Below are 15,996 nucleotides of genomic sequence, written 5' to 3'. Positions count from 1 at the left end.
ATATTTTTCTTGCAATAATTGTTCATTAAAGGATGAGGCGTATTGTATTTAGAAGGAAATATTTTAGTATCTAGTTTATTTTTCATAAATTATAAATTGAACTGTGTACTTGATGTTTAATTAAAGCATTTATGTAAATTAATAACATTGATTTTGTTGGAGAGCAGCAAGCAAGGCAGGTAAATAAAATGGTACTGCCCTTGTATCATTAGAGAACTCAAATAGTTTCATTCATATTTAATCATTTCAATATTTCCAATGATAACTTTATAATTTCAAATCACTTGATAAATGTATTGCATTATTATTTTCTGAAATCCAGAAAATTTCATATACCAAAATATGAGATGTTTCATATACTGAAATATATTTCCCTGTCCTGTTCATCTTGCTGGGGAATAATTTTTACACCTAGAATGTCCAGCAGCGGGGCCTGTCACTATTCTCTATTTGTTTCAAATTGACAATATTGGGAACATTCACTGGATGAATTAATATTTAAGACCTCAGTGCTCTAAATATTTACATGTATGCTTAACTTTACACAGTGTGAGTAGTCACATTAACATCCACATAGCATTTAACCTTTTAAGGATGTGCATAAGTTTCCCCCTCCCCCAAGATTGGGATGTAATTTAAGTCTTGTGACTTTGTGTAATATAAACAATATTTTTAAAGATGCTACTTTGCTAGTTCTATAACAGCATAAATGAGCATATTTGGAAAATACTCAACAAAGGAGTGCTTAAAATTGAAATATGGTTTATGTAATGACTAACTGTGCCTTAAAAAGCCCAATTGAAGAAACTGAAGGAATGTTAGCTCTGTAATAGAAAAATATATTTAAATGTTTGAAAGTAGTTATTTCAAACTTTGGAAAGCCACTAATATTTTTTCTGACTAATGGTATCTTGCCAGTGTCTATGATAGGAAGAAGGCAAACAGTTGCACAAAGCATGTTTGAGTTATTTAATATTGTGGTGCCTTCTATTTTTTGTAGCTCAATATGAACTCTGCTCCGACATTCATGCATTTTCCTCTGAAAGGTAAACCCAAGAGAGCTGACACCTTCGACCTGCAGAGAATAGGATTTGCAGCAGAACAGCTAGCTAAATGGATAGCTGACAGAACGGATGTTCATGTAAGTCATTTGACAATGTTAAGACTGATCCAAACTTATCTGCCTACACTATGACACCACGCGCTGTGTTTCCCCTCCTGCATGTTTATTTATCAAATGAAATCCGCAAAAATAGGTTAAAATAATACAAATATGAGCTGCAATACTTGAGTGCACTGTGGTAACTTCAGCAATTTGAATGTTGCATTTCAGTCTTTGTTTGGTAGTTACATTTTCATCCAGTCTTATTCTAGCACAAAATGAGTGATGATATTGTGACAATTAGTTGATAAATGTGAATGTACTTGCAATGTTACTTAAAAAACAAAGTCTGGAGTTTCAAAAGTGTTTTATGGCAAAATAATGGCACAGACATAATAATCTGCAAATATGTTGAGTAAACTTATTTATTTTTATATAGTTGAATATTATATACAATTGTTCTTTAAAGATGAAAACAAAAACTTTCTAAAGTACTAAAGAAACATATTGCTTAAATTCCCAATTCAGTCACATGCAAAGGGACTATTCTCAGATTTTAAAATATATTCAGAAACTAAATCTTATCTTTGCTAGCAATATTCCTAATCATCTATACATGTTTCCCGTCATGCAGGAAGACATACAAGGTGCAGTGGATGTGGTTTAGTTAGGCCACAGCTTTGTTCTCTTAAATCTGGGAATACCCAGCAATAACTCAAGCAGTGCAGATGATCTTTTTTCCCTTAATCACTTCCACCTATTTGGGAAGACTGCCATCAGCACTTCCCCTTCCCAGCTTGCATCCATCCAATTACTGAGACCCTACTGCCCTCCACTCATCTGAGGCAAAGGGGGAGCCTGGAAAAAGGAGAGAGGATGGATTCTCCCCAGTCTGTCAGATATTGAGTCCCAGTTGTGTGACAGTGTAAGCAATATTCCCTTTCATCAATACTTATTCTCTGTACAAGAACATCCTTAACATAGAGAATACTGTGCATTCAGTAGTAGATATTGGGTTATTACTACTCTCTCTCTGTGTAATATTGTATCACTTCTGTTTGTCACAAAGTAGAAGAATAATTGATACTTTTGTTTTCTCTCCCCCTCTGCAGATTAGGGTATTCAGGCCTCCAAACTATTCTGGCACTATTGCACTGGCTCTTTTAGTGTCACTTGTTGGTGGCTTGCTGTACTTGCGAAGAAATAACTTGGAGTTCATCTACAACAAGACTGGCTGGGCAATGGCAGCTCTGGTATGCTATCATTTAATACTGATATATTTTAACATTTCAGTAATATTGTAGCAGTTTCAAATTTTTGTATGTAATGACAAGATGTAAATGCCACTTGCATAGTAATTTAGAAAGTACTACAGTAATAAGTTTGTCAGGATGAGACAATATTGATTATAAACTAATAATATGAATAGCTTGGCTAAGTCTGATGGGTGATAAACATTGCTAACTGGGAGATATATAAACTAAAAATTTACTAATTCATTAGTTAAAAATAATTAGCTACAGTGTCGGTGGTGGTGAAATATGCTGCTGATCACCTGATAACGATGGTGAAATGTTAAGGGAGGTTAGAGAGGCTACAAAACCAGGAAACTCAATGATGATGGGTGATATCAACTATCCTCATATTAACTGAATATATGTCATCTTAGTGCATGGTACAGAGAAAAATTTCTAGACACCATTGTCATAAACAGATAGTTAAGGGTTAATGTCTCTTTTACCTGTAAAGGGTTAACAAACAGTGAACCTGAAACACCTGACCAGAGGACCAATCAGGAGACAAGATACTTTCAAATCTTGGTGGAGGGAAGCCTTTGTTTGTGTTTTTTGGGTTTTGCTTTGTTCTCTCTGGGTCCTGAAAGGGACCAGACGTGCAACCAGGTTTCTTGCCAATCTCCCTGCTACAGTCTCTTACATATTCAGAATAGTGAGTATTAAGTAGAAAAGGCGGTTATAGTCTTTTGATTGTTTTCTGTATTTGCAAATGCGTATTTTGCTGGACGGATTTTGATTGGTATTTGTGCTGGGGGGAGACTTCTTTCTAGTGTTTGTAAGCTGAAAGACCCTATAATATTCCATCTTCATTTTACAGAGATTTCTTACTTTTTTCTTTCTTTTATTAAAAGCTTTTCTTTTTAAAAGACTGATTAATTTTTTTCCCGTTGTTAAGGCTCAAAGGAACTGAGTCTGTACTCACCAGGGAATTGGTGGGAGAAGGGAAGGAGGAGTATGGGAGGAAAGGTGAATTTCCTCTGTGTTTTAGATTCACGGAGCTTGAATCTGTCTATCTCTCCAGGATAGCCCAGGGAGGGAAAGCCTGGGAGGGGGAGAGAAGGGGGAGAAAAAACCTGATTTCTCTGTGTTGTGATTCAAGGAGTTTGAATCATGGTGATCTCCTAGTGTACCCAGGGCGGGAAAGATCAGGAAGGAAGAAAGGAGGGGGAGGGGAAATGGTTTATTCCCCTTTGTTGTGAGACTCAAGGAATTTGGGTCTTGGGGTCCCCAGGGAAGGTTTTTAGGGGGACCAGAGTGCCCCAAAACACTATATTTTTGGGTGGTGGCAGCCTATCAGATCTAAAGTGGTCATTAAGCTTAGAGGAATTCATGCTGGTACCCCATCTTTTGGACTCTAAGGTTCAGATTGGAGGTTGCAGGGGAGATCAAGGCAGAGGAACCGGGAAGGCAGACCAGGGAAGAGGCAGCCCTGCGCTTGTCGGTGGCCTGCGGTGCGGTGTGAGCTGTGGATTGCCAGGCACAGAGTTGCAGCGCTACGATGGAGGCAGAGGCAGCAGGTGCAGACACACTGAGGATGACTGGGTGCGGCAGCTGCGGCATGTACATGGTCCTAGAGGGAGCACCTGAAAGGAGTTTCATCTGCATGAAGTGTCGTCTGATAGAGCTGCTGGAGGAAAAGGTAAGGGGACTGGAGATGCAAGTGGAAACTCTGGCTGAGTTTAGAAGGGGATTTGAGCAGATGATGGAACACAGACATGATGAGGCACAGGGGACAAGCTCAGGCGAGCGGACAAAAGCAGGACCTAAGGACTCTGAGGAGGGACTGCTGGGTGAGGAAAGTGGACGGTGGAAGCATGTCACTAGGAGAACCAGACAGAGGATAAGACGGGCCAGCGATGGACAAATAGAACTCAGGAATAGGTTTGCTGAGTTGGGAAATGAAGATGGAACACAGCAGGCTGCTGAAGGAGTAACGGCAAGGAAGAAGAGGCAAGCAGCTAGTCCTGCAGATGGAGGGGAGCAGTCAGTGGAGGCAACATCAAGTACGAGCCCTAGGAGGATTGTGAGGGCAAATACAAATCGGGAGGAATCACAGCCAGCTGCTGTGGGGGATAGACCAGAGAATCGCATTGTCACCAGGAAAAGGCAAGTCTACGTGATTGGAGACTCTTTACTGAGAAGAGTAGACAGGCCTGTAACTAGACCTGATCGGGAGAACAGAAGAGTGTGCTGTCTGCCGGGGGCTAAGATACAGGATGTGGACTTGAGCCTGAATACGATCTTAGCGGGAGCGGGAAAAAATCCGTTGATTATCCTTCATGTGGGAACGAACGACACAGCTAGTTACTCACTGGACTGTATCAAGGAGGACTATGTCAGACTGGGGAAGAGGCTTAAAGACATCGAGGCTCAGATGATCTTCAGTGGGATTCTGCCGGTTCCTAGAGCGGGGCGACGAAGGAGTGACAAGATTATGGCGATCAACAAATGGCTCAGGGAGTGGTGTTATAAGGAGGGCTTTGGGATGTACGGTCACTGGGAAGCATTTACGGATAGACAACTGTTTGCTCAGGATGGACTTCATCTCAGCAAGGAGGGAAATAGAATTCTAGGATGGAGGCTCGCCGACCTCATCAAGAGGGCTTTAAACTAGAAAGTTGGGGGAGATGGTTGGGAAATGTTCGGGAGATCTCCACGCCAGAATATAACCTGGAGAGGGAAGTAAACAAAGTGAGCGGGGATACCCTTGCGGCCCCAAGATTTGATCCAAGGAGGAATAGTGGAGTAGAAACCAGAGTAACGGGTGATGCTGGTGGTAGAAAGTTTGTGCACGACGGGGGAAAGAATGTCACTGACGCCAAACGCCGAAAATTAAAAGGTTTGTACACTAATGCAAGGAGCCTAGGTAACAAGATGGAGGAACTGGAGTTACTCGTGCAGGAAGTGAAGCCGGATATTATAGGGATTACCGAAACCTGGTGGAATAGTACTCCTGACTGGAGCACGGGTATTGAAGGCTATGTGCTGTTCAGAAAAGACAGGAAGAAAGGCAAAGGTGGGGGAGTAGCCTTGTACATCAATGATGAAATTAAATGTAGCGAAATAAGATGCGATGGAATGGATAAGACAGAGTCCGTCTGGGCAAAAATCACGCTGGGTAAAAAAGCAACTAGAGCTTCCCCTGAGATAGTGCTTGGGGTGTGCTACAGACCACCGGGATCGGATTGGGATATGGATAGAGACCTCTTTAATGTCTTTAATGAAGTAAACACAAAGGGGAAATGTGTGATTATGGGGGACTTCAACTTCCCGGATATAGACTGGAGGACGAGTACTTGCACGAATAATAGGGGTCAGATTTTTCTGGATGTGATAGCGGATGGATTTCTTCATCAAGCAGTTGAAGCACCTACAAGAGGGGATGCCATTTTAGACTTGGTGTTGGTGAGCAGTGAGGACCTCGTAGAAGAAATGGTGGTAGGGGACAACCTTGGTTCGAGTGATCATGAGCTGATTCAGTTCAAACTAGATGGAAGGATAAACAAATGTAGAACTGCGATTAGGGTTTTTGACTTCTCGAGGGCTAATTTTAAAGAGTTAAGGAAATTAGTTAGGGAAGTGGATTGGACGGAGGAATTAGTGGATTTAAATGTGGAGGAGGCCTGGAATTACTTTAAGTCACAGCTGTGGAGACTGTCGGAAGCCTGCATCCCGAGAAAGAGGAAAAGAACCATGGGCAGGAGTTGTAGGCCAAACTGGATGAGCAAGCAACTCAGAGAGGGGATTAGACAAAAGCAGAAAGCTTACAGGGAGTGGAAGGAAGGCAGGATCAGTAAAGAAAGCTACCTTGCTGAGGTCAGAACATGTAGGAATAAAGTGAGGAAGGCTAAAAGCCACATTGAACTGGAACTTGCAAAGGGAATCAAAACCAATAGTAAAAGGTTCTACAGCCACATAAATAAGAAGAAAACAAAGAAAGAAGAAGTGGGGCCGCTATACACTGAGGATGGAATGGAGGTTAAGGATAACCTAGGCATGGCCCAACATCTAAACAAGTACTTTGCCTCAGTTTTTAATAAGACTAGTGAGGAACCGTGCGATGATGGAGGGATGATAAACGGGAATGTGGATATGGAAGTGGATATTACTGCAACTGAGGTAGAGGCCGTACTTGAACAGCTCGATGGGACGAAGTCGGAGGGCCCGGACAATCTCCATCCGAGGATATTAAAGGAACTGGCGCGTGAAATTGCGAGCCCGTTAGCGATAATTTTTAAGCAATCGATAAACTCGGGGGTTGTGCCGTATGACTGGAGGATTGCTAATGTAGTTCCTATTTTTAAGAAAGGGAATAAGAGTGATCCGGGTAATTATAGGCCTGTTAGCTTGACGTCTGTAGTATGTAAGGTCTTGGAAAAAATTTTAAGGGAGAAAGTAGTTAAGGACATAGAGGTCAATGGTAATTGTGACGAATTGCAACACGGATTTACTAAAGGTAGATCGTGCCAAACCAATCTGATCTCCTTCTTTGAGAAGGTGACGGATTACTTAGATAAAGGAAATGCGGTAGATATAATTTACCTAGATTTCAGTAAGGCGTTCGACACGGTTCCGCACACGGAGCTGTTAGTTAAATTGGAAAAGCTGGGAGTGAATATGAAAGTTGTAAGGTGGATAAGGAACTGGTTAAAGGGGAGACTCCAGAGGGTCGTATTGAAAGGTGAACTGTTGGACTGGAAGGAGGTCACCAGTGGAGTCCCTCAAGGATCGGTTTTGGGACCGATCTTATTTAACCTTTTTATTACTGACCTTGGCACAAAGAGCGGGAATGTGCTAATAAAGTTTGCGGATGACACGAAGCTGGGGGGTATTGCTAACACGGAGAAGGACAGGGATACTATTCAGGAAGATCTGAACCACCTTGTAAACTGGAGTAATAGAAATAGGATGAAATACAATAGTGAAAAGTGCAAGGTCATGCATTTAGGAATTAATAATAAGAATTTTGGATATACGTTGGGGGCGCATCAGTTGGAAGCGACGGAGGAAGAGAAGGACCTTGGGGTACTGGTTGATAGCAGGATGACTATGAGTCGCCAATGTGATACAGCTGTTAAAAAAGCAAATGTGATTTTGGGATGCATCAGGCGGGGTATTTCCTGCAAGGATAAGGATGTGTTAGTACCGTTGTATACGGCGTTGGTGAGACCCCATCTGGAATACTGTGTGCAGTTCTGGTGTCCCATGTTCAAGAAGGATGAATTCAAACTGGAACAGGTTCAGAGACGGGCTACGAGGATGATCCGAGGAATGGAAAAACTGCCTTATGAAAGGAGACTCAAAGAGCTTGGCTTGTTTAGCCTGGCCAAAAGAAGGCTGAGGGGGGATATGCTCGCTCTGTATAAATATATCAAGGGGGTTAACGTTAGGGAGGGAGAGGAATTATTTAAGTTTAGTACTAACGTAGCCATGAGGACGAATGGGTATAAACTGGATATTAGGAAGTTTAGACTTGAAATTAGACGAAGGTTTCTGACCATTAGGGGAGTGAAGTTCTGGAATAACCTTCCGAGGGAAGTAGTAGGAGCAAAAGACTTTCCTGGCTTTAAGACAAAGCTTGATAAGTATATGGAGGGGATGTTATGATAGGATCGTTAATTTGGGCAATTGATCTTGAATTACCACCAGACAGGTCTGCTCAATGGTCTGCGGGGAGATGTTGCATGCGATGGGTACTGAGTTGCTGCGGAGAATTCCTTCTTGGGTGCTAGCTGGTGACTCTTGCCCACATGCTCAGGGTTTAGCTGATCGCCATATTTGGAGTCGGGAAGGAATTTTCCTCCAGGGCGGATTGGCAGGTGCCCTGGAGGTTTTTCGCCTTCCCCTGCAGCGTGGGGCACGGGTTGCTTGCTGGTGGTGTCTCTGCAGCTTGAGGTCTTCAAACCATTTTTGAGGATTTCAATAACTCGGTCCTGGGATAGGGGTTGTTATAAAATTGGATGGGTGGGGTTCTGTGGCCTGCCTTGTGCAGGAGGTCAGACTAGATTATCAGATTGGTCCCTTCTGACCTATGAGTCTATGAGTCTATGAGATTGGGGAATTATACCATGACAACCATAAATGACTGCATCTTGGAATCCACAAGGGGAGAGAGGCAATTTGTGATTTAGTCGTAAATGGAGCACAAGATCTGTACATGATGTAACTATAGCTGAACTGTTTGGTAATAGTGATCAAAATTGAATTAAATTTAATGTGTTTGGAGGGAGTAAAACACACACCAAAAATAACCCCAGCACAGTAACATTTAATTTCAAAAAGGGAAATGACACAAAAATGAGGACACTAGCGAGACAGAAATTAAAAAGAGCAGTCACAACAGTAAAATGCCTGCAGGCAGCATGGAGACCACTTAAAAAAACCATAATAGAGACCTAGACTAAATCACAGAAACAAGTAAGGGGACCAAAAGAATGTCGCCATAGTTAAACAGCAGAGTAATAGAGGCTGTTACAGGTAAAAAGGAATCCTTTAAAATTTGGAAGTGAAATCCTAATGCGGAAAATAGGAAGGAGCAAAAACTTTGACGGGTTAAGTATAATAAGGCAGGCCAAGAAAGAAAATGAAAAGCAACTTATTAAAGAAACAAAACCTAACAAAAACTAACAAAAAAAAAAGTACTTCAGAAGCAGGAAGCTTGTCAAGCAGGCAGCAGGGCCACTAGTGACAAAGGAGGTCCCAAGGAAAGCAAGCCATTACAGACAAGCTAAATTAATTACTTTCATTGGTCTTCAGTGCAGAGGATGTGGGGGAGCCACCCACATTAGAGCATTTCATTTTGGGCACCAAATCTAAAGTACTGTCCTAAATTGATGTGTCAACGGAAGAGGTTTTAGAACAAATGGATACATTAAACTTTAATAAGTTGCAGTGACCAGATGGCATTCACCTAAGAGTTCTGAAGGAACTTGAATATGAAATTGCAGAGCAACTAACTGTAGTATGTAACCCATCACTGAAATCAGCCTGCGTACCACATGACTAGAAGGTAGCTAATGTAATGCTGCTTTTTAAAAAGAGCTCAAGAGGCGATCCTGGCAATTGCAGGCCAATGAGCCTAACTTCAGTACCAGGCAAATTGATGGCCACTACAGTAAAGAACAAACACCTAGGTAAATATTATTTTTTGGGAAAGAGTCAATGTGGCTTTTTTAAAGGAGAGTCATACCTCATCAATCTATTAGATTTTGAGGGAGTCAACAGGCATGTGGATAAGGATGATCTACTTGAGATGGTGTACTTGGATTTTCGGAAAGCCTTTGCAAGGTCCCACGTCAAAGGCTCTTAAGAAAACCAAGTAGCCATAGGATAAGAGGGAAGATTCTCTCATGGATCAGTATCTGGTTAAAAGATAGGAAACCAAAGATAGGAGTAATTGGTGAGTTTTTGCAATGAAGAAGGGATCAGTGGGGTTCCCAAAAAATCTGTTCTGGGGCTGGTGCAGTTCAACATATTCATTAATGAGCTGAAAAAGGGAACGAATAATTAAGTGGTGAAGTTTGCAGACAACACCAAATTATTCAAGATAGTTAAATCCAAAGCAGAGAACGAGGAGTTACAGAGGGATCTCGCAAAACTGTGTGACTGGGCAGCACAATGGCAAATGAAACTCATTATTGATAAGTACAAAGTAATGCACATTGGGAAAAATAATTCTTTCTTTCTTTCTTTCAATATAATATAATGTATGGTAGATTCTCTTTCTTGGGTGGTAATAGCTAATTTAGAACTTGGAGTCACCATGGATAGTTCTCTAAAAACTTCAGCTCAATGCACAGCAGCAATCAAAAATGCTAACAGTACATAATGTCACTATCTACATCCATACATAGAATGTCACTATATAAATCTATAGCGCTCCTATTAGGCACTTTGAATATTGTGTCCAGTTCTGGTCTCCCCATCTCAGAGGATATAGTGGAACAATAAAGGGTTCAAAGCAGGACAACAAAGATGGTCAAGGATAGGGAACAGCTTTCATACAAGGAGAGACTAAAAATATTAGCACTGTTCAACTTAGAAAGAGATGATATGATAGAAGGCTATAACATTGTGAATGGTGTGGAAAAGTGAATAGAAGACTGTTATTTACCTCTTTCCCACAATACAAAAACCATGGGTCACCCAATGATATTAACAGACAGAAGGCTTAATACAAACAAGAGGAACTACTTTTTCACACAACACACGTGGCCGTGGGATGTTATGATGGCCAAACATATAACTGGGTTAAAAAAAGAACTGGATATGTTCATGGAGGATAAGTCCATCAATGGCTATTAGCCAAGGTGCTCAGGGACAGAACCCATGCTCAGGGCAATCCTAAATTTCTGGCTACCATAAACCAAGAGTAGAAGACACATGTGGATCACTCCATAATTGCTCTGTTTTTTATGCTCCTTTAAATATCTGGTATGGGCAGGATACAGGGCAAGATAAATCATGGTCTGACTCAATACGGCAGCTCTTATGTTCTTAACTTGCATTAGTAAAGATGTATTTTAACTAAAAAAATTACAAAGGTTTCAAGTGGCCATTATTACCATTGTATTGCCACAACTTTAAAAAAAACGCAAAGGAGGTGGTGGTAAGCTTCAGTAGTTAATGTGGAAATAGCCTTATTATAAAGTTACTCATTCTAAGGGAAATAAAAAAGGTTTTTATAACTATATGAATGAGAAAGTGATCCAAAGTAAGAAGATCCATTAATAAATAAGGAAAGGGATAAAATTATGTTTATACATAGCTGAATAATGCCTTACTTTAAAAATCTGTTTTCAACATAAGAAAGAGAGTAGAAATTTAGATGCTTAGATAAAAGTAGCTTTTGAGAGGGAAAACTCAAACAGAACCAGTGAGCTGATTTAGATTACCGTATTCTAAGACATCAAGGAAATTAACAAACAATTTTGTTTTACCTCTCACACTTTATTATGGTTCATTAATTTATAATTTGATAGTGCCCAAAAGGCTGTAGGAGGCTTGGCAGAAAACAGTCTCTGCCACACATAGTTGATAATCTCAATTTTAGCTATGACTCAGTGAGCGAGCATGGAAAACTATACGTAGAGTATGCTGGTAATGGCTCTTCCAACAGTCCAACTTCTTTCCTTACCAAAACAATTGCACAATTATTGACAGGCGGAAAATTTGAGAGACAGATACCTATTGCTTAATTTTCAGAGTCACTAAGCATCAGTAGCTTCCATTGAATCAATCAAAAATGGGAGCTGAAGTTGCCTAGCATCTCTGGAACACTAGGCTACTAGAGGACCCTTGTAGTATTCATTTATATAGAGACAATGTAGCAAGATCTTAAATCAAATTCTCAGTGCACATTCCTCAATCCCAGAAGTATAAATATACAGAGGTATCATCCTTGAATTATGGTTGCTGATAAGAAACTTAAAGTTCCCTTTCCAGACAGGTCTATTTTACTGCAACAGTGGACAGAAAACCATAAATATGTTCATACATACATTTTTAAAAAGGAAAAAGTGATTATAGCTCGCCCCACATATTTTAGCAAGGAATAGGGTGAAGTAACTTAAGGGTTCTAGTTTTGAAATTGGGACAACTCCTTGTGCTTCATCGTAAAGAGAGATAATGGCTGAAATGGGAACAGAATCTAGGGGTAAAATTCTGGTTCCATTGAAGTTAATGGCAAAACTCCAACTGACTTCTATGGGGCATCCAAAGTGCCAGTCCCCAGTTCTAACACCTTTTGTACCAAAGAAAATTGGGCTTGCTGTATTTTGTGCTAATTTCATGTGTGTTATTTCCATATTGCCACCATTTTTATTAAAATAATTATTTTAGGTATGCTAATGAGGGAGCCTAAATTTCTGAAGCACTTCAGACTAATTGCTACCGCAGTCCTAATTAAATTCCACAACAAGGATTACTTAAGTTATTGGCCTACTGTAACAACACAACAAAAATAGATCTTTAAAAAGTAGATTCTGATTCACATTGTGGCAGAGAGTTTTACAAGACAGCAATATGCAATAAATATTTTTCGGTTTAGAACTTGAACCATAAAGATGTAAAATCTTTTGAATGGACAAAATGCATCTGTGATACTGACAGACGAGGCACCAGCTCATGCCAAGACTCTCATGTCTCATCTGAACATGGACAACTACATAGCTGGAATCAGTCTGGCTCACATGTATTGGTAAAGCAGGAATTAGAATTGTAAGAATGTGTTTAGTGTTTAAACTTTATGGGATGCTTATGAGTTGCTGCATGCATTAATCCCATTTATAAAATCTGTGTTCCACATTGTAAAGTAATATTTAAGCATTTGTATTGTAAGCCTCTGTGACTGTGTAAATCACTAGACCGGAGAAAGATATTAACTAGTGTAAAGAGTTGGTCTCCAACAGAAGGTTTTATGTCCTGGCCGATGAGGAAGGCCCATCAAAGTAGACAGACTATTCTGAAACATTAAAGAGAATAAAATACTTTGTTGCTTGGCTCTTCCCCCTATCCTCCTCCATGAAGAGAAGTCATGCAAGAGAATTCCTCCCATCAGCAGAATTCACAGCTGAGAGCACACGAGGTGGGAATGAGAGGTGGGGGAGGGAATAAAAACCCCTAACAAGAAATCTTGCTGCTTGAAACTGGGGGTGGGGTGGGGGGCGGATGCAAGGTTTTTAAGCATAAGCAAGGGATCCTCAGTTGCTTAGCTGGTTCAACCCTAAAGACCATATAGTGTTTGCTTATTATAGAAGCTACAATTAGTTTTTGAAACTTAAGATTGTAACTCATTTGTGTATATATGTTTACCTGCTTTAACCTTGTGACTATCTCTCTTGATTCCCTTTCCTACTTGATTACCTAAAAGTATTGTCTTTGGTCTGAGATCTAAAGTGCAATTGACCTAGATAAGTGACTGATCTTTTTGGGACTGGAAGTAACCTCAATATTGTTGTGATTTATGGTGTAAGGGACCATCTGTCACAAAGGTACGCTTACCTGAGTGGCAAGACAGATAGGAGTACCCTGGAGGGCTGTCTGCGACTCCAAGGTAAGGCTGTTATAGTGCCTGAGGAGTTTACACTTGGTATTTGGTTGGTGAAATATAAATATAAAACTAACAACCAATTTGAGGTTTGTACCCTGCTTCTTAATAGTCTGCCCTGAGGTTGGTACTCACGCTCTTGAGCCACCGCAGAACAGCTTGACAGCTTCCATATTAAATTTACAGTGTCAGACAGTCTTTTTCTGGAATCAGTGATCTTTTTTATTCTAATTTCCTATTCCAGTGTTCTCTACACACACATCACCAGCTTGACTTTTTGTTTTGTTTTACTCCATAATTCTGCAGTTATTGTGTCATTATGGCTGAAAGCCTATAGTTGAAACAGAGAGTTAGTCCAGTACCATGGAAAGCTAGTATTTCAAGACATAAACAAACTCCATTTTTTAGCCTGGGTTTTCTTAGAGAATGTGCAAGATTAAGGAAGTTTAAAAGTCTAAAGATTTTTTTTTCTTGAAATGGTTACATGGTAATCCTACTAGTGATTATCTACACTTAAATTTCTGATCCTGATTTAGTAGTCTTCACTCACATGATTATAAATTATATCATAGATAGGTTTCTAGTTGTGCTTAACCCTAAGGCCTTTTGTCATTTCAGTCCCATGAGACAGGATCAAATCCAAATGTGAAAAGGTAAACGTTGCAATAATATCTTCCTGAGTCTGTAGAAAGACAATTACCATGATTCTCCTTCCATTGATAGCTTTGCTAAGCAGTAATAGAGTGAATTTAACAAGACTTTTCTAAATTGTTCTGTTGATATTCCTAATCCTTTTGGCAGCCGTGAATCTGAAAAGAATCTGGTTAATTTTATCCAGCTGCTGCTTGGCAACACTATGATCAGTAGCAGAGTCAAATATTGGATATATTCACAGAAGAGGAAGACCAATGATGGATACCAGGAATGTGAGAAAATACTAGAGACCACTCTCCTCCCCATAGTCCTTGTAGGAGAGGCTTGAGGGGGGAAAAAGAGTAAGGGGGCCCTCTTCCCCCCCCTTACAGCAGCCTTAGAAAGTAATCTTTGCAATCATAAGAACTGTACATTTTATTTTTCTTAATCATATTTTGATAGACAAATATAAAAAAAAATGATGGCTTATGATTTTCCCTGGTGAGTGAATTTTGTCAAGCTGAGTATGTAATTACGTACATATAAGCAATGTGGTTAGTGGCTACATAAAGCAAAAACATACAACAGCATATAGCTGGGTAATACAGACTGCTAATACTGCATCTAATGACAATCAGTTTTGCATGTGTAGCTAATACATTGATAAAGACAAAAATGATTGAGGTGATAGCTCAGTCTCTTCTTCCTTATCCCATCCAAATTACTTTTTTACTGGTTTTGTTTTGTTCTATGCTGTATCTAAACATAAATCTTCATCCTGCAATGGGATCTTCCAGGACTGATACAAACAATTGCCTGGGATCCCTTTGACTTCAGTAAAACTCCACATGAACAAACATTTTTACATTAGCAGATTCTTTTGCAGGACTAGGACTTTGGGTTGCAAGCTCTGTAGGGCAGATACAAGTTCTTATCTATGTTTTATAAATGCCTAGCACACTTTAGGCACTATATAAATACTAATGATGTATATACATCTTAAAGTACATTGTAGTTATGCATTTTGGTATTTTTATTTGGTGCTTAATAAATATTAAAACAGTCAACTACATTTTCATAAAAGGCCTTGAAAAGGGAATGTTAAGATGGCAATAGACAGTGTCTAGATAAGTGGTGTTGAGTCATGCCTAAATTATCCCTTACAGAAGTGCAGAAGCAGTTATGAAGCATATAAATAATTAGTAAACACTTTCAGAAGTAGTCTGTCTTGTGCACATTTTTCTCTTTAGGACATTTAAAAGCTAATTTATTTGGGGCAACCTGGCAACAGATAAAACATCTGCAGAAGGCTCTCACTTGAGATGGGAAATTTGGCAGTTATGCCTGGTCACCATTGACAGCTCTTTTTGAATCTGATGCAGAGCTGAAGAGGGAATGGAGCTAATTTCAGACAGTAGTTTTTGCAACTCTGCTTAAATCAAAAAAATATAGTTAACAGTTTTTCATACTGCCTTTTGAAAATGTCTACTCCAATCCAGTAGTATCTTCAAAGAGGAGACATGTGAATTTGTGATTTATTGGGACTTTTGTTGTGATGTGTGTGAAAAACTGCATTAAAAGAGTTAAACTTTTTTTCTTAACTTACTCTGGAGGGGGTTGGGTGTGTGAAAGTGATCTCCTGGTTTGTATGGTTTCTTACAGTAAGTAGGAAGGTTGTCCTAAGATGCTGACTTTGCCAGTCAGACTTATCCAGAATCAGCTGTGTATAAAACTAAAAAGAGGAAAAAATACATATTTTTGATTTACATCTGTGCTGTATTATCCTTCGTAATGGAAGGATATAGGGACATGTTCTGTTGTCACTTACAAAGGTCATTTGGATTTTCACTTTGTGTATTGGAGCAGAATTTGACCTAAAATCTTTGTCTTTTCTTAATAATTTGAGAAGCACGATCATT

At 39.8% G+C, this 15,996-nt stretch overlaps 1 protein-coding gene across 5 annotated transcripts in view; it reads left to right on the top strand.

The window, feature by feature from the left end:
* The window catches only part of TUSC3 (tumor suppressor candidate 3), a 498,607-nt gene that overhangs the window by 136,847 nt on the left and 345,764 nt on the right, over positions 1-15,996 (top strand). For all 5 annotated transcript variants that reach the window (XR_007773580.1, XR_007773581.1, XM_050947920.1 and 2 more), the window contains 2 exons: positions 1,001-1,141; positions 2,215-2,355. Coding sequence is in view for 3 of the 5 variants with exons in the window: in XM_050947920.1 (XP_050803877.1) it covers positions 1,001-1,141; positions 2,215-2,355 (282 nt within the window). In the remaining 2 variants the exon portion in view is untranslated. The remainder of the gene's footprint in view (positions 1-1,000; positions 1,142-2,214; positions 2,356-15,996) is intronic.

Source organism: Gopherus flavomarginatus, chromosome 3 (genome assembly GCF_025201925.1).
Source record: "Gopherus flavomarginatus isolate rGopFla2 chromosome 3, rGopFla2.mat.asm, whole genome shotgun sequence".
Classification (NCBI taxonomy): Eukaryota; Metazoa; Chordata; order Testudines; family Testudinidae; genus Gopherus; species Gopherus flavomarginatus.
The sequence above is the reverse complement of the archived record's forward strand: the minus strand, read 5'-3'. Positions and strand labels throughout refer to the sequence as shown.